Source organism: Anarrhichthys ocellatus, unplaced genomic scaffold (genome assembly GCF_004355925.1).
Source record: "Anarrhichthys ocellatus isolate YVR2014 unplaced genomic scaffold, GSC_Weel_1.0 scaffold81, whole genome shotgun sequence".
NCBI lineage: Eukaryota > Metazoa > Chordata > Actinopteri > Perciformes > Anarhichadidae > Anarrhichthys > Anarrhichthys ocellatus.
Window position 1 is genome coordinate 946,297 of NW_022280111.1, and position 24,914 is coordinate 971,210.

At 41.6% G+C, this 24,914-nt stretch overlaps 1 protein-coding gene across 5 annotated transcripts; it reads left to right on the plus strand.

Moving 5' to 3' along the window:
- The first annotated feature begins 5,172 nt into the window (after positions 1 to 5,172).
- Positions 5,173 to 23,298, plus strand: fbxl4 (F-box and leucine-rich repeat protein 4). Of its 5 annotated transcripts, none has more exons than XM_031874496.1 (9): positions 5,173 to 5,268; positions 6,792 to 7,427; positions 9,809 to 10,127; positions 12,455 to 12,699; positions 12,956 to 13,169; positions 15,085 to 15,156; positions 16,779 to 16,903; positions 17,054 to 17,241; positions 19,261 to 23,298. In XM_031874496.1, exons 2-9 carry the CDS (start codon positions 6,931 to 6,933, stop codon positions 19,422 to 19,424), a joined length of 1,824 nt encoding a protein of 607 aa, XP_031730356.1. In that variant the 5' UTR covers positions 5,173 to 5,268; positions 6,792 to 6,930; the 3' UTR covers positions 19,425 to 23,298. The 5 variants fall into 5 exon arrangements, with proteins under 5 accessions (XP_031730356.1, XP_031730353.1, XP_031730352.1 ...); XM_031874493.1 differs by lacking the exon at positions 5,173 to 5,268 and adding an exon at positions 5,276 to 5,362; XM_031874492.1 differs by lacking the exon at positions 5,173 to 5,268 and adding an exon at positions 5,280 to 6,550.
- Positions 23,299 to 24,914: the final 1,616 nt, after the last annotated feature.

Consider the following 24,914-nt stretch of genomic DNA (forward strand, 5'->3'; position numbering starts at 1 on the left):
TGTGTGCGTCTGTGTGTGTGTGTGTGTGTGTGTGTGTGTGTGTGTGTGTGTGTGTGTGTGTGTGTGTGTGAGTGACACACAAAGAAAAAGAGAGAGTGTGAGCGTACACATGTAGCTGTGCATGCGCTCAAACGTGTGTGTCCAGCCCCATTTGCATTTGTGTGTGCTCGGCCGTGTGCATATGTATGTGTGGCACAGTGGACCAGAACAGAGCTCTGACAGTAGCAGGACCGCTGCTCGCTGATGCCTGCCTGGAGGAGCTGACAGCGGCCCGGCCCGTCAATCACAGAGCATGCCCACCAGCCCTCTATTCACATCATCCTATCTTGTTAACTCTAAATCTGGCTGGGCACTGTTTATACCATCTGTGTGTCTTTGTGTGTGTGTGTCTGTGAGAGAGAGAGAGAGAGAGAGAGAGAGAGAGAGAGAGAGAGAGAGAGTGGGCTGGTGCATCCTTCTCTCTGATGTGTTTCTGTTATGGTCTTAGCTGCGTGCTTCAGACAGAGATCAATCAAGACAAAGTGATGAAAAACTGGTACAGGGATTGCTGAGAAACGTGCCGTTCTGTGAGAGTTAATCCTTTTGTTTTTGTGGAAACAAGTCCAAGCAGTTGATTTAATGCACCGATGCCGAAGTGTAACTGATTATTCAAGAATTATTACAATCAAATCACCTTGCAATTCACAGACAAGCCTCCTATCAAAAAAGAGACTGATTTAGTCACACTAGGTGTATTTTTTTTTTATCTCTGCAGCGGCCCGCGGTCTCCATCACAGGCCAAGCATTGTTGCCATTGGGAGAAAGAGACCAAGAGCTCTAGTAGTCAAAGGTAATTATCTCCTCCTGTCGCCCACTATGGATGCCTGCTAATGAGAGCTCGACTCGTGATTGGTCGCCCGTGGGTCTGTGGAGAAGCTCGGCTCTTCTGATAGCGACAGTGGAGCGTCGGTGCACTGCAGAGACAGAGTGACCGGACAAGTCATTCATCTATGCAAATGCCAGCCAAGACATGACCACCACCGTACACACACATCCAAGTTACATTAGGCTCTTACTTATCAGCCCTGTACCCCCTGTGAGGTGTGCGTGTGTGAAAATCGGTGAATATGAGGTTGCGTGCATGAATCTTTTGTCTGCATTTATCTTGGAATACTTTCAGTGGAGGTTATAGTTGAAAGAAATAAAGGCACTACATGGGCTGAGCATGAATACACAAGTCAAAGTACAGAATAATTTAATATTTTAAGTGTGATTGTTTTTTTTTAAAGCTGGATCATACCAGCGATATCGGTGTAAATATCCCCACATCTTCAGTAATAAGCTCAGCAGAACTCTACACACTCTACTACTACTGCCTTAGGCCTGAAATGAAACCTAATTTAATCTTGCTCTTGTTTTGTTTTTTAATTCAGTAATCCAAAACAAGGTCAAAAAGCCTTTCATTTCTGGTATGATTGGACTCAAGCAAGCTACTTAATGTGTAATATTTTATGACTGTTTAACATGTCTATTCATACACTGTAATGAAATGACCACATCAGATTTGTATCTATTAGAAACAGTTACATTTTCAACTTGGTATTAATAAAAAGTAATTTAATACATTTTCATTTTACCAGCTCCTCATACGAAGGACCATATATGCTTTTTTCTACATAACCATAGTGTTTAACTACCTCTGTCAACCACTGATTTCCATTTCATTCCATTTCTTTAATCATTTCTTTGGGGTAATGCTTTACACACCTTTAAACACAAATCTATAAGTTCAAGAAAATACATTGATACTAATGCAATTAAATAATCAGTTGTAGTAATAATAATGCAATTATTTTTAGCGAAACATTTGCTGTTATTTTATATTGTCAGTTTTTGATGGTTCAATTACTTTCTTCTGTCACAAGCCAAATATAGCAGAGACTGCTGTACAAATACATTCTCGTAATTGAAAGCACAAAGTGTTTATTTGTTGTTTAAAAAAAATTAATTATTATTGAAATATAGATAATTGAAGGGGTTTATATGCATACTGATCTTAAGCAGTGCTACTCCATATTCTCTCTTATATCTGGGACCAGTAAGCTGTTGCCAGGGATTCAAATATTCCAGGAGTAATTTTATTTCAATTAAATACTGTAAATCTAAATGAGCTAACGCTAACACTGCAAGAAACTGCTCATCAACGTCCCCCGGTAATAACAGCATACAGTTTCTCTCTCACAATGTTTGCTGCATAGCTGAGTTTGGTTGAAATGACTTTGTTGGTGTCCCTCTCGTCCAGGTTTGTCTGCTTCATGTAGTCAAAAACACAATCAAATCTAAAAAGACCACATTTACACACACACATACACACACACACACACACACACACAGTGAAGATGGCTGCAAAATGTATACTGGTCACTCGTATCAACTACGGCAATGGCAGAAATCATCAAAACAAAGCTTCACTTGTAGCTGAAAAGACCCTTTCGCAACCATGATGCAGCTTGATCTCGTTTGATGGCAGACGGTTCAGAAAGACTGGGGGAAATCTCAACAACTAAGAACTAGTATGGTGAGATTAAAATGTCAACTAGAAAACAGTAATAAATAATTATCACTATTAGTCATTATTGAAAAAACTCACACAAACCAGCACATTTACCGTTTCTTTTTAAGGGTGCAACAAGGACACCTTTCGAGAACACCATCTTGTTAAAATAATACTACAAAGTTGATGGTCTTCAATGAGTGTTCTCCAGTGGTATCTCCAGCTAATGATCCACAGTAATACGACTCTATGCGTCCAACAAACTGGCTGAGGTTAAGATTTATAATCTGTGGGCCTTTGTAAAACTGTAGGAGCTCAGGAAAACAAAATACTTCTCAAATCACCAATAACTCACTACAAAGCGCTTTAAATGACACAGTTGTGACTTTGACTCTGTATTTTTTAGGCATTAGATTGTTTGCCAGATAGTGAAGACATAGCCATCTCTTCTCTTGAGAGCACCTCTAACAGCTCACACATTATCTTCTGTGGGTTTTTTCTTGAGACATGATAATATGCTTCCCTTAATGATCACCCCCTTTGCTATAGTTCTACCTAAACATGCCAAGTTACCACCAAGAATGACTTCCATGACCCGACTAAAATTTCTACAAGCAGGGAGTTTGTCTTCATCAACATTGGGGGTGTTGGTATGTGACGTCTTGTCTGCTGTTGGTGGAGGGTTTAGATGTAGTCACAGTGGAGGTTAGAGGCTGCAGAGAAGAGGCTTTTAGCACATGGACAACTTTCACTTAGACTGCTAGTTTACATCGATTAAAGTTAATGCACCACTGGAAACGACATTACCGCATCCATTTTCAGATAACATTAGGATTATTTATTGATTTAACTACACCGTATCGGCATTTTAAGCCATTTGTTAATAATTAAAGTGACATCACGAAAGCAAGCCGAGTAGTGAGAATATTGGCAAAAGTATTTAACAGCTTTTTTGGCAAGTAAGACATGTTTTCCAATACATTATCAAACGAAATTGTGACAGATAATGATGCTTTTGGAGCTTCTCTAATGTGAGGACTTGCTTGTTGTTCAACATATCTCTTTGGGCTTTTGTAACTTGCATGAGCCATTTTTAAATGTCTGATGCATGTAATATTTGACATTTTTTGTACTGGCAAATATAACAGATTTATTGATTGACAAAGAAAAAGAACAGAAGTTGCGGCTAAGTCTTTAAACTCACGGTAAGATTTACCAAACACAATCAAAATGAAAATGACATGTAATTAAAAGTTGAACTATGCATATATATGGTGCATATATACCCTTAGGATTACTTTCTTTCCTCAAGTAATGTATCTCCTGGAGTGAGTAGGTTAACTCTAAAAACACACATGCACTAAAATAAATAAATAAATATAATTATGGCATGATTCAAGGTAACAGCCACAGTGTGTTCCATGGTTAGAATAACAGTCAGAAACCAAACTATTTACCGATCTTTTTTATACAGCAGGAGATAGTAGTAGGTAGTAGGATGCAACTTGATATTAAATAGGAAGTGAGTATAAGACTTTTCCCTTCCAAAAAGTTTATTATAGGTATAATCTTAAACGATTATATTTTACTACAATCAACTGTAACTTTATTTAAAATTTACACAATACATGTGAATAACCCATTAACTAGACTTATCTCTATGTTTGCTGAGAGAGAGACACAAGTACACACGTCTTTTGGCACCAGCTTTGAAAAAAACCCAAATAAATATATACTGTATGTATATATATTTAAAAAAGTCCTCCTCCAGAAGGGTGCAACAAATTTAAGCTGCTTACTGTAAAAACATGAAATAATAATTACAACAATTTTAAAGTGTGATGGATTCTAATCAGAAATGTGTTGTCATGTCTTATTATGTAAGAAAAACAATATTTGGCCATTATGTTGTTTGAACTCTCAAATATCATCTATATGGGCCAGGCTGTAATTTAAAGAACATGCAAGATGTTTAGAAGTTCTCATTGACAATGTGTCTCATAGCCAATAAATACTAATCCACCACCCTAAACTGTGAAATGGTAAACTATGGACAGTATAATCATTCTGTCCATATATAGTTTACCATTTCATAGCACATTTGATATATAGCGCATCCCATTGTGATATCAAATGATGTAGGTGAAAGCAGAAATAGATAATCAACATCTGTGTGTAGAGAAACAATCGTGGCCATCTGCATCTATCCATCCATTCATCTATCAGGAACTAATTATACATCGATAGTTGGCACACTACCAAATAGGATAACTACTGTACCCAGAATGCTTTGCTTAAAATGGCTAATTTGTTGGACGGAAGTGATCTGGCGTTTACTGTTCCCACGTAACTTCGAGCTCCCACCAATTTCAGACGTGTTAAAATCCGTGAAGATCAGTCACTCATTTTGAACGAAATTGTCAAAATGGACAGATATCAGTTTCCCTCTTTTAGTAATATTTGTAAAATAAGGCGACAGCTATTTAGTGCGGCAGTGGTGCAATAAAGTGGATAAAACTGCACTTCCGCAAAATTGATCACTTTTATCCCCAACTGACGACACACATTTTGGCAAAATGCACTTTGCTCAGTAAACATACCACCTCAAAAACTCAATACCATACAAAATGTTGCTATTCTCAGCATTTCCTTCCAGATTGTGGTTGGATGCGGTGTGATATAATGTGAGCTCAGTGAGTCATGCATTGTTCGAGGGTTCAGGAAGGCATCACAAGGTAAACGGTAGGAATGTTGTTTGGGTGTTGAAATGTCCTAAAAGGGGAGAAGAGGATCGATCATCATGAATGAATATATCGATCTACGTTCACCGTAAATTGAAATTATGTCCCATCCCCTTCGATTGCTCTATTTTGCAGAGCTAGCTACGGAAGCTAACGGTTATGTTTTGACAGCTATGCTTGTTTGTATTACGATAGAAGCTAACAGTGGCTAACTAGCTTACTAACCAGCTTTTTAACAGCTAGCTACACAAACAACAAGCCGAGTAACGTTACGTTAATTCAGAAGAGCAACCGTTTCTTCAAGATAACGTTAGTTCATGTAAGTGTAGCTTTAATGTATCTACAATTGAAATACCTTTCAAAGTAACGTTAACCTTAAGTAAAGGTTTTATGACAATTTAGCTAACGCTAGTCACATTTGCACAGCTGGCGTTACTGTTAGCGAGCTAGTTAACTGTCATCAGCACTCTTATCAAAACCACAGCAGCGATAACGTTTTACTGAGTAATGCTAAACAGGCTAGCCATTTCTCAGTAGCATTGATAAAGCCGACTTATTATGGACTAGCCGAATTGCTACGTGCTGTTTGCCCCGTGTAGCATTAACTTCAGAGCGTATTTCTAGAAATTGATATAAATAATTGGTAAAAAATTAACAAATGTCCCCCTGGGGATGAATACAGTATATATCTATCAATGCATATAACGTTATAGCATTCATGCTAAAGCTTTATCAGTAATTGTACACATTAACTACTTTGATTTAATTGTCTTCGAGTGTTGGCACAGCATTGAAAAGACCTGTCAATACATTTGGGACTGATACCAGTGGTCCCAGTCCTGTTTTGAATTATACTTATGGGACTGTGCCTTTGTTTACATCTGGATCACAGGTTGTTCCTTTAAGTCATGCGAATGCTTATTGCTTATGGTAGCCTTAAGTTGTATAGCTGATTGATTTGAAATGGGAATATCTGGTGAACACATTTAAATGAGGTGATGCTAAAAACCTGTATAGCAGAGGTGGAGTGCCCCAGACCTTGAGGTTTAAGGCTTCCTGGCAGTTAAAGTGGGCAGTGCCACCTCCTACCACTGTACATTAATGCTAGCTAAGTGTTGGCTAAGTAAGACAGTAGTCCACCTATGGCAGGATGTCGTGTGCATGTCAATAAGCCTTAAAAGCATCAACTCCAATCAATCTGCTTTAAAAGCAACGACTCCCATCAATGAGCTTTACCGTCGCTCTCCATGAGCTTTTGTTGTCCGGAAGTTTTCCTGTAAGTGCTCAAAGTAGGCAAGGATCTGTTGATTTACATTCTTTTAGATGTGGGTGTGTTTCTATATTTTGGAAAGCTTCCATTTATGTTTAGCTACTTATCTAGGTGACACACATTCCTCCCCTTTTAACCTATGTTGTGAATAGATAAGCATTCTCAATTGTGTTGACATGTACTCTGTGGTGTCTCAGACCTGCTGTCTTGGTGTTCTCACTTGTGTTTGTCTCTGCCTAACCTACAGGTCATGCATGCAGCTGGGCCTCTAGCCTGCGCTTTGTACCATCCCAGCCATTGAGCCAGTGTCCTTCCAGTAGGTGGAGGCTCTTCCTCCCTCTAGCCTCTGTTTCTCCCCACTGCCCCCATCAGCCCCAGAGTTCCCTATGTTAACCCTCTTGAGCATGTTTTACTATATCTGTCTGCGGCGACGCTCCAGGAGTGGGACTCGAGGTGAGGCTCTTACCAGTCGGAGGGCCGTTGAGTCCGGCCAGCGTGCGGTGTTACCGGTCAGTGTGGAGGTGGAGCAGTATGCCAAGGAGGTTCTGGACTTTAGCTCTCACTATGGCAGTGAGAATAGCATGTCCTACACCATGTGGAACCTGGCCGGGGTACCCAATGTCTACCCCAGCTCAGGGGACTTCACTCAGACGGCTGTATTCAGAGCTTATGGGACGTGGTGGGAACAATGTGCCAGTGCTCCGCCACCTTTCCGTCGCACCCCGAAAGGCTTCCACAGCCAGGATTATATTGAACTGGGTTTCGAGGAGCCTGTCTACCCTACAGCAGTGGATGTGCTTGAGACTTATTACCCTGGAACCATTGTTCAGATTCTGGCCTGCTCTCACAACCCCTTCTCCCAGAACCCACCAACTGATGTCAGGTAAAGACAACCATCAATCTAAGAAACCATCATCAGTGATTCTCCTCAGTGCTCCAATAGAATGCTGAGTTCAAGGTTCATTTATTGTCATTCTACAACACAGAGTTGCCCAATGAAATGCAAAAAAACGCAACACAAAACTTGTTTTTATGGTGGAGTACAGAGGATGACTAGAGGAGTCGAGGGTGCTTTCACACCTGTAGTTGGGTTCATTAGGTCCGAACCAATGGACAAAACGAAACATTGTTGCATTTTGGTTCTGATCCGGTTTCCTGTTCACACTGCCTTTTGACAAACAAACCACGAGGAGTAAACATGAGTTGATTAGACAGTTTTTAACGATCGTCACCCTTCATCATCAGGGCCAGCACGTGGAAATCAACTTCCCGTGACTGACACGAGTTTATGCAGCACTTTAACCATTCTGATATACTTGTGTTCTTTGGTGTCACAAATAAATAACTAAACATTATTAGTATTATTAAACTGCAAATGGCCCACAAGTTATGAATAACGACTAGCAGATAGAGACAGCTGGGACAGGGTCGGATCCAAGCACTGCTGTTCTAACTGCTTTTGACCTATTAATCAGGGAAAAACCCCACGCTGACATGTTGATTCGCATAAATAAGTTATATACATGGCCTTATACAGATCAATTATTGACAAAGACCCAACTTTTCACGCCGTCTCGATTCTGTTGTAGGTTCTCAGGGTTTGATTGGCGGTTTTCACACCAGCCCAAACTAACTAGACTATCCAACCGGGGTGAAAACATGCCCAACCAGGAAAGAACCTGCTCTGCAGTCTGTTGTTGATTAACACTAAGAAAACCATGCAATGCAAGCAGGTACGCACAGCGATGAAGTGGAAACTTGAACCCTGGAGACATTACTAGCCTTATTTGAATTATTATTTATTACTTGATACCTGACTTTTTTATTCTGTGTGTGTTTTCTAAAACGCATAAGTGCTCTATAAATAATGTGTATGGCTACTTTTGGAACCACAGTGTCCCAGCAGAGCACTAAATTGTCTGCTATCGTAACAGTGAAATCAAAAGGTGCAAATGCTAGCCTGAAATGTTAGTGATAACCATCAAAAGAGAACACTATAATGCACTTTCCAATCAAACATAGGAAAGCAACAGCAAAAGCTAATATCTGGAAGGTGAACACGAGTCAGTGTGTGATGAGAAAGAGGAATTTGATTGATAAACAGCTTCTGATGACCCTGTGAGGTGCTGCAGAAAAAAAGCACCGGGAACGTGTACAGAAGGTCATTACTTTAGTGGAACCAACCTCATCAAATCAAGTGAAGTTCAGAAGTTACACATTTGTGTCTCTCTGTCTGGCAGAGGCACACTGTAACAAGCCTTGAGGTGCATATTCACACACAGCACGGAAATGAATCCAAATCCCAATCATCCTAATCCGTAGTTTGTGAAATTGTGCCAAATGTTAGTATTCCACAGAGAACTAAAGAGTTAAGTAACTGACTGTATTTTTAGCCGGATTCATGGGCACAGCTGAGTTTTCCAAGAAAATAAGGGTTTGTATTCTAATACGTTTTTGAACATGTATTAAAGGAATTGTCTGTAAACTCATCTCTTCTTTTAAAATCACAGGGCATGCAGAAACTGATTGTTGGACAGTCATACAATTATAGTTAACTCCAGTTCCTTGTGTGATTTAGAAACAGAATAATAAAAAAAGATCCTGTATTTTTGAAACTTTGCTGGCATGGCTTGTTGTTTGTCTGGCACCATAACCGTCTGCTTATGTGGCACTGAGCAGGAATGCAAGGTCATCATCCTACATAGAAATTATTTTCGAATGTGATCGGCTGGTCTGGTGTCCTTGGAGAGAGCCTCGTTAAGAGTACGGATTTGTGACCAGTGTCAATGTGAACATAATGGGACCTTTACCAGTTGCCAAAAAATCTGATGGTCTATTTGTATCCATAACCACAATAATACCACAACCAAGGTATAACTTGTATCTTCTGTAAGTAAGCAGTTTGGAAAACAGGACGGCACAAAAAATATTTCATCACTCCTCATCAACCGTCTTTGATGAGTCGGTGAAGTTGTGAATGCGGCGTGGTGTTGTCCAATGGCAAAGCTTTTCTTCACAGTGGCCATTGTACATTGGATTCAGAGCGTGTGGCACAAAAAACAAGCTTAGGAACACTGGAACAGCAGGTGAAGATGTGAGACTACAGTCAGGGAATGCCATTATTGATTATGGTCGGATGTTATTAGCCTTATAAAAGCATCGTAGTGACACTGTTGAGTTAAACAGATGACTGCGAGTCCACAAACAAAACCGTCTTCTAGGCCTGATTCCAGGCTTTACAGTACAACTTTTTCTTCTGTCCAGGTGGGAGGTGCTGTGGTCGGGGGAGCCCACCAAGGTGCTGACACCCCAGGCACGTCAGTTTTCCCCAAACATCAAGCACATCAACTTCCCCACCAACCTGCTGCGTCTGGAGGTCAACAGCTCTCTGCTGGACTACTACACCGAGCTGGACGCTGTAATCCTGCGCGGGGTGAAAGAGAGGCCGATGCTGGCCCTCTATAAGATGCCGATCATCGACATAAATGACCTGAGTGACAGCGATGAGGAGCTGTCTGATGTGGGGGGTCCATTCAAGCAACAGAGGACAGGCAACGGCTACTTTGACAAACTGCCCTATGAGGTGATTACAGACCTTAATGATGTGTACAATGAATCACTCGGGGTAAAAAAAAAAAAAAAGTAGATGCACACAACTTTTTCTTTATAAGAATATTTTTTTCACCAATTGATCCCTGTAATCCCTTTGCTGTATTTTGAGAAGTATGGTGGTCCCATCATACTACTGGCACCCACATTTGTAGTAGTGGATGTTATTAAAGGCAAGTTATGTTTGCATTCAGCGTTGCTCATCAAAACTCAGTGTGTGTGTGTGTGTGTATGTTTGAGTTCTAACAAACCCGTTGGATGCTTTTCCTTCCTCGTAAGTCATTTGAGAAGCTCGTGTTTTTAAGTAGAGGTCCACTGATCTATCTGCTGCCGATCAAAACCAGAAGGTTTTCACCTGGTCGGCCATGAGCGGTGAATCAGTTTCGCGTTTCCGATTTTTCTTTTTGCCCGACAAAGCCGCCACATCATAGTTTTACGTCAGCACACGGCGGCACAGACCCTGCCTGTGTCGGTGAGCGAAGAAGACATGAAGTTCACAATTTGTCACTACTGCAAGTCCAATACAAACCGAGGTGGAAACACCTCACAACTTAATTTGTCACATTATATTGTAATTCATTTCCATGCATGCTGTTCAATGTATCTGCAGCTCTTTTGCCGACAGCATGGAGCTAAATCGCTAACATTAGCGGACGTTACATTGACGTGCATGGCGCGTTCCCACTGTCCTCCGCTATCACGTGTCCCAATGTAATCTCATAATATGTAGTTTTTGGCGAGGAACTTGAATGAAAACAGTTGTTTGAAGGAGATGTTTTCACGGCAATGTTTAACTTATTAGCAGTAGCTCTAAGCAGCTTATAATACATAATTAATAATAATATTGCCAAGATTCATTTTTAATAAAAGCAAGTATTTAAATACAAATACAAAATGTATTTCCTAATCATTTGAATTGCGAGTTTTCTGCAAATAGCCACTGCAAATGATAACAAAGTAAAAGTCACTGACTCTGGAGGTTGACATTATTTTTCGGGACAGTTCTGGGATGGTGGTAAACAAAGAGTTGTCTGGAGCCTTGCTGTCAATTCTAGTTCTTGGAAAGGAAATTGGTATCGACAGGTCAGACTTTTATAAAGTTGGAAATCAGAATTGGGCCAGAAAATGGTAAGTTCTGCATCGTTTCCATCCATGTTTACGGGTTTCAGTCTTCCTCTTCTCTGCCCTTTGTTGGTGCATTTCAGTGTTTCTTGGCATTTTACCGCCACCTGTAGATCAGTGGAATAGTGTGGGAAAACCATTGGGACCCACTCATATAAACACACTGCTCCACAGCACTACTAGGGGTCAAAAACTCCTAGCCAGTGCCAGTTAATATCAAGTGTCTGGGTGCTTTTTGCATTAAAGTATGAAAAGGAGCAACTTGAATTTCATCGCATAATGATATTAGTAGGAACATTACAAATTTACAGATGGATAAATCACAACTGTAATGCTAATTACAAGGCAGAATAATAAATATTTACACTACCAACAGCAAAAAGGCCGACATGCTTGGGCGTCAACATGTCTGCGTGACAACAACAATAAAGGGTAACTTCAGTATTTTTCAACCTGCACACTATTTTCACATGTCTATGTGACTAATCGGGCCAACAAATTTTGAAATTGTTGATTATGATCACAACTTACAAGAGTGTGTATATGTACGTTGTATTTACAAGTATTCCACACAAACGCATGAACATTGTGGCTTGGACCCATTTCTGACACGTGATCTCATATGCAGTCACGGACACGGAGTCATTTTCATGCCACGCAGACGTATCATGTTGCTTCAAAACACCGGCAGTATGCTTGATATTCCGTCTCTTATCTCTGCCCCAAACCGCTGCCATTAACAGCAGTCTTCACAACCGCCGTGTGCTTGTTTCAGAAACACAATATAGCTATTATCTGTCAGCCGATACCCGCTTGAACGGCGTGTATTGTTAATTCACTGCAACTTACACAAGCACAGTCGTCCTCTCTCTTTGAGAGGCGCATGAACACGGTGCAAAACAAGCCGGCTCACCTCTCCACTGATGCTGCCATCAGTGCTTTGTGTCCCAGATAAACACTATTTTGATCTGTCTGACAGAGGGGACGCTATTAACATTCTCCAGACTGCTCTGGTATCCTCTGTTCTCTAATTTTCCTTTGCTTTCTGCTACGTTTTCCTACCAGACCTAACAGTCTTGTGTTTTGTCTGTCCTCTTTTCTTTTGTTGCCTTTCCCCCCCTCCTCCCCCTTATCTTCCTTTCTCCTCTCTTACCCCTTCTCCCCATCTTCCATTCGTAGCTCATTCAGCTGATACTGAGCCACCTGACCTTGCCAGACCTCTGCCGTCTGGCCCAGAGCTGTAAGCTGCTGCACCAGCACTGCTGCGACCCGCTGCAGTACACCCAGCTGAGTCTGCAGCCCTACTGGGGCCGGCTGAGTGACACCTCCTTGGGACACCTGCAGGGCCGCTGCACCCTCCTCCAGAGGCTCAACCTGTCCTGGACCGGCAACCGCGGAGCTCTCACCCTGACCGGCTTCAGCAGGTCAGCCTGTCAGCGGGCTAGAGAACAGGGACATGACCTTGGAAAACTTGCAAATAGTCACAAGCATTTGTTTTGAGGGAGGGACATGCTGAGACAAAGAAACGGATTGAAACTTCTTTCTTTAATTCATGGCAAAAAGAAAGTAAGAGATCATGTAAAAGGACGTGAGCCTTATTGTAGGTTGCTGATGTGTGATGCATTTGTTCCTCTCTACGTGCTCTCATGCATTTCCCTCTCCATCTATTCTCCCCCTCAGCTTCATGAAGAGCTGTGGTCTCAGCCTCGGCTGCCTGGAGCTGTCATGCTGCCACTTCCTGAACGAGGCCTGTCTGGAGGTCGTCTCTCAGACTTGTTCTGGGCTGCAGGAGCTCAACCTGTCGTCCTGCGACCGCCTCCACCCGCAGGCCTTCGCACACATCTCGAAACTAACACGCCTCCGCAGGCTGGTGCTCTATCGGACCAAGATAGAGGTAGGCACGGTCAACAGTGTGTCTGAAAAACCAAAATCCCGTCCAAATTGGCTCATGATGTGTTTGTGTCCCAAATGGCTGCCCTGGTAGGTTGTAGTTTTAAGGTTGCTCGGTTACCTTTTTTCGACAAGGCTACATTTGTTTTTATGACGATAAGCAAACTTCATCTGCTGTGATATGGTTGAAAGTCAGCAATTTTAACAGTGGTGTTGGAAGTATTTTTTGAGGTTTGATTTTGCTTTGTTTGTTATCTACTGTGGCAATTAATGTAGATAGAGTACATCTACCAGGTACTGTACCTCCATCCACTGTAACAACTCTGATGTAAGTTGGTCGAGAGCACAACAAGCAAAAAATCATCACAAGACAGTAATAAAGATCAGATGCTAGGCTAATTAACATACAGATGGATAAATCACATCTGTATGTTAATTACAGGCTTTTTTATCTGCGACTGTTTAGAACAAAACTGTTTCTGCTCGGTAGCTTGCATGAGTTCTGGTGAACCAAGAAACGTAAGCATGTCTCCAGTAAAATAATGTAAGCCTAGTCGTAACAGACTGGTTTCCAACCTTTTTAAGCTTTTGAGCCTTTACAGTCGAGTGATGTCTACTCACAATCCCTTTGCCACAGGTTGCACACAGTTGGTCTTTGAGCTGTGAGCAGTTCAACCAAAGACTGATGTTCCCTTTTCAGATTGTTTCACTTTGATATTTTTTTTTACGTCCTGGAGATTTTATCAAAGAACAAATAAAGAGGAGAAGAAATGTTTTGATTCTTCATTCATATCAAGTGAATCATCTCAAGACCCTTCAGACTTGTTTCGTTCCCTGCATGTTAAATAGCTTCAGCAACAAGAAAATAGTTTATAGTTAATGTTTGACTTTTAGAAACCCTGCCCTAAAGTTGGACTAATGATCTCCCCATGCTGCTTATTTGTTGACAAGTGTTGTGGGTTGGACGTAGCGCATTCCATGTTGTTGTCTTTTGAGATGAACCGAGTCAACTCTGAACCAAAGGGGTGTCTTAAAGACGCGTACTGCATGCGTGTGTTCAGGTTCATGCCTGCCTTTCGTGTGAAAACAGCTGTATTGTGTTTTGGTGTTACACCTCAGCGTTTCTCCGGCATTCGTCATGTTTCAGAGCGCCGTGGTGGGCAGGAGGCCGTGTAGAGTTTCTGCGGTGGAGCCAGGCAGCGTGCTGCAGGTTGTTTATACCTGGGCAGACAGAGCGAGCTGTGTGTGTCTGGTTGAGGCCCTGACATCTCAGCTGTCATTACCCTGTCACTGCTCTAATTAAATGGCTAGCTCGCCCCGGAGAGAGACATTTATAAAGATGCCAGCGACAGACTCGAGCACACACACACACACACACACACACACACAAAAGTCTTTCGCTTTCATGTCTGACACTTTCTCCTGCCACTGAGGTACATGTGTTGGCAGTTCCCATGTCTCTATCCTAGCTGCAGTGCCACTGGAGAGGTCTCTGTCCTCCCGATGCTCGACTCTGTGAGGAGATGTAACAACTAGCTGTTGGGCCGTATTACATTTCTTTAAATACAGTAAGCGTTATCAGAGTGCCCCAGGCAGCAGACAGGAAGTCACTTAGGAGGAACTCTGGATGACATGACTGGATCTGTTACTGTTATTTAAACACATATTGGTTAGTATTTGAATGTATACATTTTTGATCCACACTGGGATGTCTGGGAGTTTGTTTGTTGGTGAGCTGTTAAATACCATCAGTTGTTTAAATTAAGTCTTTTCTGTGTTGTTCCATTGTTCCCTGATTTGTTGTGATGTCCTGATTTGCAAGCAGTAGGTCCTTAGATATAACAATTGTACCAAACTGAAGGAGAAATAAAATGACAACTCTGCATCTTTCTTGTCTTTCTCGTTGTTGTCCTCTGCAGCAAACGGCGATTCTGAGCATCCTCACTTTCTGCATAGAGCTGAAACACCTCAACCTAGGGAGCTGTGTGAGGGTGAGCACGTACATGCACAAACACACACAGGAAGAAGTCCAAATAAAGCACAGTCTGTGGTCTGTTAACTACAAAACCATCCAAAAGATGCCAGAGACACCAGTAGTGTAGCTGAACATAAAGACTGGAATCAAGGCAGCCTGGCTCCATTCAAAGGTAACAAGATCTGCCTATCAGCAACTCTAAAGCTCACCAAGTAACATGTTATGTTTTGTTTGTTAAATTTATACAAAAGTGTAAAGCAAACAGCAAATATTCATTTTTACACTTTGTTTTTTGTACAAATTGAACGAACAAGATGTAAAGTGGCATTTGGAGTTGTAGGGGTGCTGGTCGGAGGATTTTGGCTAGTTGGTTCAAGTCTTAATGCTAAGCTAACCTCATAGGCTGGTGGCTGTGGCCTTATGTTGAAGAGATGGATGTGAGAGCGTATTGATCGTCTCATCTAACTTTCTGCCAGAAAGAGAATGCATGAATCTCCCATAAATGTCAAACTGCTCTTTTTAATGATTTTATTCTGGACAGGCAAATATGTTGACATTAAAATATCGCATCATGTTTAATATCATACATTAATTAGAATAAATATGACATTATAGTAAATATCCAGTGTATCATGGCGATAATGGTGGCGCAGATTTTTCTAAAAGATCATTTAAAAAGAAGGGAAAATTCACCCCAAACATATTGTCCTCATTCATTTTCCTCTAATTTGCAAACTCACACGGTCTCTGACTGATTGAGTGACTCGGTAACTCACCCACTCACTTTGTCACTAGCCTAAGCTGACGGATATTTGATGCCGATTAATATGTAGCATGTGAGAAAAGCCGAAAGGAAATTCCAAATTTCAGTAGTTTCTTCTGTTGCTCTTTCTTAGGGTATAAATGTCATAATGTGGAACTAGAAAGGTGCACTTAATGCAGCAGCAGCGTGCCTCTGCATACCTGTGTGTACTGGTAGTTCCGTTAGCTGTCCGCCAAACACACCGCAAACTCTTATCCCCCTACTGTGGGAGCAGATGGGAGATTCGGAGATGCTCTGCATTCTGTTACGCCTTGTGGGATCTGGCTGCTGCTGTTGCATGTGCGTTAGCATGTCGAATATGTTTCTATTCACATAACCTACAAGAATGGAGCAATGCCGACGCACCATCCTTGTCTTGTACACAACTCTCTCTCCATTCCTGTTGTAGCTGACTGGGAACCCACAGGCGGGTCTGCGCTCGTCATACTGTGACCGACTCGCATGCTATCCGCTCGTTGTGCTAACGGCGTACGGCTAAAAGTTTGTGAGCTTTTGGTTCAGCGTTGTGTGCATTAATCCGCATCCCATGTATTCTGTGTGCGTCTGCATGCACCGGACTGTGACCCCCCCCGTGCCATGACTGTTCGGTATGAATACATCAACCATTACAGCCCTAATTTACAAATCATGTGCTCTAAATCAATTGCAACTTTGAGGCTGCTGCTGCAGGGTTGCATACTTTGAGGTTCCGTTTTAAAGCTGATGTTAACCCTCAAAAGGCCCTCCATGAAACAATAAACAGACTGTTGCTCTGCAAATGTTGCATACGATGGAGAGGGTGTGAATAGTTTTTAACTGCTGCCTGTCTACTGCAGATTGAGGACTATGATGTTGTGGCCAGTATGCTGGCTGCTCGCTGTCGCTCACTCAGCTCGCTGGACCTGTGGCGCTGCAGAAACCTGACTGATCGAGGCCTGGCCGAGCTTGTCTCTGGCTGCAGGTAAGACTGACACATTATGCATGTAAACACTTTCCATCCTGCAGCTGTAGACCACAGAGGCAAAGCAGAGCTTATCTGTTTTCAGTGTATTTCTATATTTAGTGGAGTGAGTCACCCCGGTGCTCTCCTGCATGGTCTGTGGTTCCTCAGGATGCTGGAGGAGTTGGACCTGGGCTGGTGTCCCACGCTTCAGAGCAGCACAGGATGTTTCCAGCACCTCGCCCGCAGCCTGCCACGCTTGCGCAAACTCTTCCTCACCGCCAACCGCACCGTCTGCGACTCAGACGTAGACGAGCTGGCGGCCAGCTGCCCCTCACTGCAGCACCTCGACATACTGGGTAAGCTCTTACCTCACACATGTCTGGATGAATGTTGATGCATAGAAATGAGCCTGCTGATCGATGGTTCGCTGACAACCGAGAGGAAGACCAAGAAATAAATGTAGGTGCTTGTAGGTGAGGTGCGGTCCACAGCTGAACACAGTGTCGGTAGCACTCAGTGGGACCCTCTCTTCTGCGCTCCGGATGTAGGAAATGTGATGGGGAGACAGCGCTGATGAAATATTGATCAGAATTTGGCTTATGTCTATAACAGTTGATCAAAGATCTTCAAGTAATGTGTGATATGCAGTGAAAATAAATGTGTGAGTGCGATGCCTCTGACATTTAATGGCTTCAAATCACCCAGAGTTTCCGTACAAGTATGTTTTTATGGATCACAAATTTTGCATTATTGTTTTGTATTATGAAAAGCTCTTTGTAATCAATAACGGCTTCATACACTTTTTGTTATAGTACCAGTACCTCAGCAGTGTACTTCAGTACAGAACAGGAGGGAATGTATCTGGTTACTTTTATCTCCGACAGTAGTTTGGTAAAATGTAAAAACTCTCTCCAACTTTAAACTCAGTACTTTTACCTCCAAACTGTACTTAGCTGAAGTACTTCAGTACATTTATTTACTGTGAACTTGACATTAAACTGCAGTTCACTGTTTCACACTTCAGGTTCCGCTAAACAGAAACTCTCAGCCCTGCTGTGTGTTTAGCTCTGTTAGCTGTTAGCTCCATTAGCCAAAAACACTAACAGCTAATGACAGTAACTATAGTAACATTAAGAGGCGCTACGTTGTAGCCAACACTCGGTTCTGTGCAGTTTGTCATGTGCTAAGCGATTGATCCCCTTTCAGGCGTACGCCTGGCAGAGATAACAAGGGACTCTGTCAAAGAAGCATGGCAATGTGTTTGCATGTCATATGTGCTCTCTGTGTGTCTATGTTCCTTGACTTGTTTTCCCCCTGGCATTGAAGTTTAAGACAGGAATGAATACATTTTTCTTTTCCATTACCTATTTCTTACATAAAATTGCATTGGATCCCACATTCAGTTATTGTACATGTACGATCATTATTACTTATTCATACCACTCACTGATTACTTGGCCATACAAACTGATCTCTCTTCAGTGATTAAACAAAACTCCGTTTTCTAAACGACTTGATTTATTTGTGATTTTGCATCGTCACCATCAAAGCATCGCGGTGCATTTGACGCGTCTGTGGCATATCCCAAGTTTGCATTTGTGAATTTCTGAAAAACTCAAGTTTTCTGCAAACAGAAGCCTAAATAATATGAATGAAATACCGCTCACTAAGCAATGTTGCAGCAGCACCCCACCGCAGTAGCTGCTGTGCACAAACACTATGGTTCCAGTTGCGTAAGGTGATGGGCTTGGCAGCACAATAGCGTGACAGTGTGTTATTCAGGCTGATTATGCTGATGTGTCAGTTGTGCTACAGTAGTTGGGTTGGTGTGTATGGGGGAGAGTAACTCGAGTGGTGCAAGGAATAAACATGAAGCTCATTATTTGAGTTTTGACTCTTTTATATGTAGAAGTAAGCGGTGCTTGAAGTGGGGGAAGAAAAACAAGCGGCAGTGTGTATCGGCTGGTTTCAGCAATCATCATCACATTCTTAATTTTGACAATAAAATAAAAGATACTAGGAGGTGGTCGGAGGTCCTCTCCCAAAAAATCTGAAGGTTTATGACTTAAAACTATGCAATTACACATTATTGTGGACCATTATTATAGGTTAATATAGATAAAGCTCAAAAAGCTTTAAGAAAAACTTGCTATAGTTAAATTATTATTTTACTATTTACACATATCACAGCCTTTGTCTGAACATTTCATTCTGCTGAACATGTTTGATTTGTAAAATCACATCCTGTAATATAGAGAAGAGTTTCATTAGTTTTCATAATTCATTTTTAGATAATTTACTTGCTTTATTACTTGCTCTTTCTCCCCTCTGTTCATGTTATGTTTTAATAATGTATCTTCTCGTCTAATGTTCAGGTACGCGGTTGGTGAGTGCTGCCTCACTGAAGAAACTCCTCCAGTCCTGTCCACGACTTCTGCTCCTGGACGTCTCCTTCTGTTCGCAGATAGACATGCGGGTCGTCCAAGAGCTCTCCGGCCTCTTCCCCAATGTGGCCATCAAGAAGAGCTTCACTCAGTGACCCGAGCGTTGTCTCAGTCCGGATGAAGTAAGAGAGAATTACTCGCCCGCAGACACTGCCCCAAAGTGAATAAGCGGCAGGTCAGATGTTGGAGGAGATAGCTGGCCCGCCTCTGTATCACAGACATCTTCTTTTAGCGGTCTTACAGACCGCAGCAGTTGAAGCGGGTGAGGAGGTTATCTGGATTAACTGGCTGAACACAAACAATTACAGACTTCCAGTCACAGGATTATACAATGTGAGACTTTTTTGTTATTCTTTTTTTTTTTTTTTTTTTTGGACACTTGAAATCAGGGTTGTTGCAGTAAAACTGCTTCATCTTCCCAGAATTGGAATCCCCACTTATGTATTGCCAAGCAACACTAGGCTAGGGAATAAGCCACTGGATGCAAAAACCGAAAACGTTTGTGAGCACTCCTCCCTTGATCATCTTATTAGGACAACAAGAAGGGTGTGAAACACGCCCTTATTGGAAAAAGTTTGAAAAGCAGCAGTAGGTTTTGTGTCAGCTGGTATTGTGATTAAAGATCAGGGCCTTGGCCAGTGCCTTCTCAGAATGTGCAGCAATCATGCTGGCTGTTTTAATGCATGGGGGGTCATTCTGAAGGCATCTGCCAACATCAAGCCAGTTTGATTTGATTATAAGAGATCATACTTGATGCTGATGTGTTAAAGGTGAAGGCAAAGCCTTATTTCACACAGGGAACTGTGCGGACTCAACTCAAAACTTAGAGCAAATATCACAAGTTATTTGTTGCTGCAAACTGACTGAAGAATCATACATGTTGAACCTGAGATTCCTTGATCACGAGTTCTCATACGTATGTGAGAACTTGTGAAAAGCATTTGTTTTAATTTGCACATGTGCTAGGAATAACATAAGTAGTAAAAACACCCAAGGCATAACATCAGCACAGGACTGGCTGATACATTTGAAATGCAAACTCTGAGAAGTTGAACAGCTTGACAGTCTGAAACCCAAAGATATAAAATAATAAATGATATAAAAGCGAGAAAAGAAGCAAAATGACTATTTTCTAAATTATCCCAAGTGTGCGCATAATTGTCGATTGACTAATCAATTAATCGACTAATCGTTTCAGGTCTAATTGTTAATGTCAACCAGATGATGCAACAAAGTCATTAATAAATCTTGTGATTGCACAATATGAGGACTTCTCCAACCACGATATATGTGTTGTATACAGTATATATCTATATATATATATCTATATATATATATATATAGAGATAGATATAGATATATATAAATTAGGAATGACTTTAATTTAGGTCGCGGCATGGTAAGAGCCTCCCTTATTGAACAAATGATGCAAGACCTCCGTTAAACTTAACTTTCGACTTTTGTTGAATTAAATCTGTGGAGAAAGTCTCCAGATCTTAATTAAGTAGCTGGTCCGGCTCAATTTCTGTTTAAATCTGCCCTTTGAACCTAACAGGGTGTTTAGAAGTGCCTTTCACACAGGACGTGGTTTGCACTGCGCTCTGCACCGGGTTCAGCGCACATTGCGGCGCGATGTGCTGCGCCCACGCTTTGCTCGACATTGGACATAATGGGTTTCAGAGCGCAGTGGTGTTCTGTGTGAAAGGCCCTTTATTGTTTCGTTGGTTATGAAAGAATCTTTTCAACAATGAACTCTGGCCAAGTAAGGACAAAAAAAAATACAAAATCAGGTCCGGTTTTTAGGTTGGCCAAGAAGATAATTGAATTGCTAATTGTGTTTGCTTAGCTTAGGTCATACCGAGCATTCTTTTGGTTAGGTATTCTTTGGGCTGTGTCATTTTAAGGGGATAATGAGTGAGTTTTGGCTCCAAAGATGAATAGTTATGTTTGAAAGTCACCGGTTTCACAACGCTTTCCTGATGATGCATGCTTTTCCTGTTGTCTTTCACACTGAGCTGTCTGTCACTGGCGTTTGACTACAGCCACCTCCTTATGTATTTACCTACCAACACCAAGCTTCACCGATGTGAAGGAGTGCTGTGGATTCAGTGGGGGATAGTATGTGCAAACACTCTATGTGACCTCAGTATTAGTCCTGAAACTCAGGGGTTTTAATATTTCATCTGGTTTTAGTTTTTTTTTTTTACATGTATTTAGTTCCAGAAACCAGCAGAAGATCTTTACAGTCCGTAACGCCAGACTGAGTGAGCTGTGAGGTTGTCTGTAGTCAGTGTTGCTCTTAAACAACAAACACACATAGCACAGATGTAACTGAGACAAATGTTAGAGATTATTGTGGAATGTTGCTGTAATTGTATGATTGTGATTATTTAATTTGTGTAACATATGAAGCCACAATAGCCACGTGGCAGAAGTGCTTGAAATGCATTTATTTTTTCTTTTCTTCTTTTCTTTGACGCACATGCTCCTGGTCAATATTTGTGCCTTATGCTCCTGTGTGAATGTGGTGTGATGTCCATGTGCTGTAGGTTGTAGTGAAGTGCTTCGCTTTTATGGCCTTCAACCAAAGTAGTGCGCAGACACCTGCTCTTTAATCCCACCACTATATTTGACCACTTTAAATGCCATATACTGTATATCCGCCATGGTAAGTATTATGCAAAATTATATTTATTTATACCTCTCTGTGTGATGTATAATGTTATTTAAACTATATTACGTTATCCTTATATACATAAACAGTACTACACATTTTGGGAAATACTGTTTTTGTTTTTTTGACCCATATTAAGAGGAATATATCAATATAATCTGACATCATTCAGTACGTGTCCAGCCTAGCTGACCACAAAGACTGGAAATGGGGAAGCTGTTCGCTTAACTGGAGAGAAAACACGTTTCCCAACAAGAACAAAGTTCTCTTATATGTTGATTGTTGAACACATGCCAAAAAAAAAATGCAATTTGTTAAAAAGCTTTTAATTCATCCAGCATCGCAGAAGTTGGGAGAAGTAGAAGAAGTTAATATTGGCCAAACAGGTTGTGAACACAGAACACTGCAGTGAACGAAACACACGGTTTGTGACGATAGAATCGGAAGCTGTTGGAAGCATATTTGTTTTCATTTGAGACCGTGCAGTTCAGCTACTGCTGATGACACCGAGGTCAAGTCCTGTTGGTATGTTAAAGGGGGGGGGGGACTTGGCCTTCTATCAGTAGAGTCAAATTACGTAAAGTGGGTTTTCAAATGCTGATTCTGATATTTTTGAGTGTAAATCTTTAGATGTCTGCTTTTAGACAAAAAAAAAAAGTCAGTTTTGTGTTTCCCAGCAGAATGTTGGAGGAAGTTGAACTCATGTATCGATGTATTTCTAAAATACCGGCTACGGTCTTGATGCTATCAGTCTTCCTGCTTCCAGTCGTTGTGCTAACCGAGGCTAAACATGCCCCAGATCGATGACTGTGCTGGGTGCAAAATATTTATCAGCCTTCTAATCGGATTATTATGGGTTTGATGGGAAACCCCAAAATGCTGGACTGGCCCATTAAAATTACATTTATGTTTAAATTGATTTATTTTCAGTCTTGAGTTATGTTTTAAACAGCAATACCAGCCCCCCCCCCCCCCTTTTTGTTGTGAAGGCCACATGTTTGAATGGACGGTCACTGTCTGCAGCTTGGTTCAACACCTCCCAATATCCGTCTTGCTTTAGCTCCCGACGTCGAGCGAGTGGGATGGCTCCGCTTCTCTGTTATGAATCTGCATTCTTTCCTCTTCCCGCCCCGGATGTGAGCTCAACCTTTGTGCCATTGGTAGGACATGCAAATGTGCTCCCTGTGCTGCAGTATGAAAGCCACTGCTCTGTGAAAAGATTGTGCCTCTGTCATGATGAAACTGGGTGCTTCACTTTCACTAGATTTTAAATAAACTGAATGCTGATGACTGAACGAGCAGACTCTGTGTCTCTGTTGAATGTTTACGGCCCTCTGATCCTGTGAGGACATGGATACAATAAGAAATGTTAACGTATCAACAAAGTGTCGACATTGCTAGAATTAAGTCGCTAATATCCCGTTACTCTTCAGTGAACAGTACGTCATCACCGACAAAAGAAAGGAAGATTGTGTTATTACTGTACCATGCTGAGGCGTTATAAGTAGCAGCCATTATTCAGGATGACTGACTGGATGGTAGTGGCGGAATGATCCTCTCTGCCATGTTACAGTCTATTAATACCACAGAGAGAAGTGACATTAGCTTGTCTTCTTAACGGCCTTTTAATGAATTGTTTATGCCTAGTTTAATGATGTATATTGTGGCCCTGTAATGTGCCCTAATGACGGAGAACGAGGCGGCCTCGGCTGAAGTATTAATTTGGACTGCCTCCCCTATGATTATTCCTCAGCCAACAACACCGCTGCTCTTGGCTCTGCCGCTGCGTGCGAGAGAATGGATGCAGACGTGATTCATGGAGGCTTTCCGCTCTGCGCTACCGCTTGATTTCTTGCTGTCACGCTCCTCTATGAGGCTGATGTATCCAAGGGGGAGCCACAGCAATTAGTTCAGCTTTTTATTTGTCTTTCAAGAGCGTACAGACGAAGCTTGATTAATCTGCAGGGGGAATATATGGATGGGAATATTGTTCCTGAATAATAAATCCAGCATTCAGATGTAAGCATGGGAAAGGTTAGGGGGGCTGGCACATGCACTTTGCTTACTTTCTTTCCTTTTTTCTTTCTTCCCTTCTATTTACAAACCAGATGAGTGACACCAGAACATACCTTTACAAATATGGCAGCAGGTGTAGTAATTGTACTCTCTTCAGTGAGACGCATGTTGTGGTCTGTCTCCTCTGAGCCGTCCTCATCAGGCTGGGACTCGACAGGCCACAGACCTGCCTGAGGGAGGCCTCTCTGTGATACCCATCATTATGTGGCTTGGTGTTCCTTCTCTAGTTTCTTGACTTCAACTCTAATAATGAAGACATCCCTGTCGGTCCTCGCACTGCTGTCTAAAACGTATTATTTATGTTTTGTATATGAGTATATTAAAAATGTCAGCGCTGAGTCCCTTAAACCCATCTAAATACGTCAACTGATAGGATGCTTTTGGAGGCAGCAGTGATAGGCGATGTTTCTTTGGCCGAGTTTAAGTTCGTGAGGATTTTCATTTGAAAACTTTGTTGAATTGTGATACCTTGCTGTAATTACTGTGACACTACAGAAAATTCGGAATCCTGATCTGATGCTAGTGGTGCTGGTATAGCGCTAGTGTTTCTAAAAATGTAGACTGACAACACCTCCGGTAAATTAGGGGGCAGTATGCAACCTCAAAAGCAATGTTCAAAAAGTCATAAAAAATAAGTAATGAAAAAATCCAAGTATATTATGTATAGTATGTTAAAAAAGTGTTTGAAAAGTAATAGTATAATACATCAAAAAAAGTCGTATCACAGTATTTGGAATATGATTTTAAAAAGTCACAGCATAGTATGTCTAAAAAATCATTAAAAAAAATCAGAATAGAATGTTTAATGAGATTACGATTAGATAAGATGAGTCGT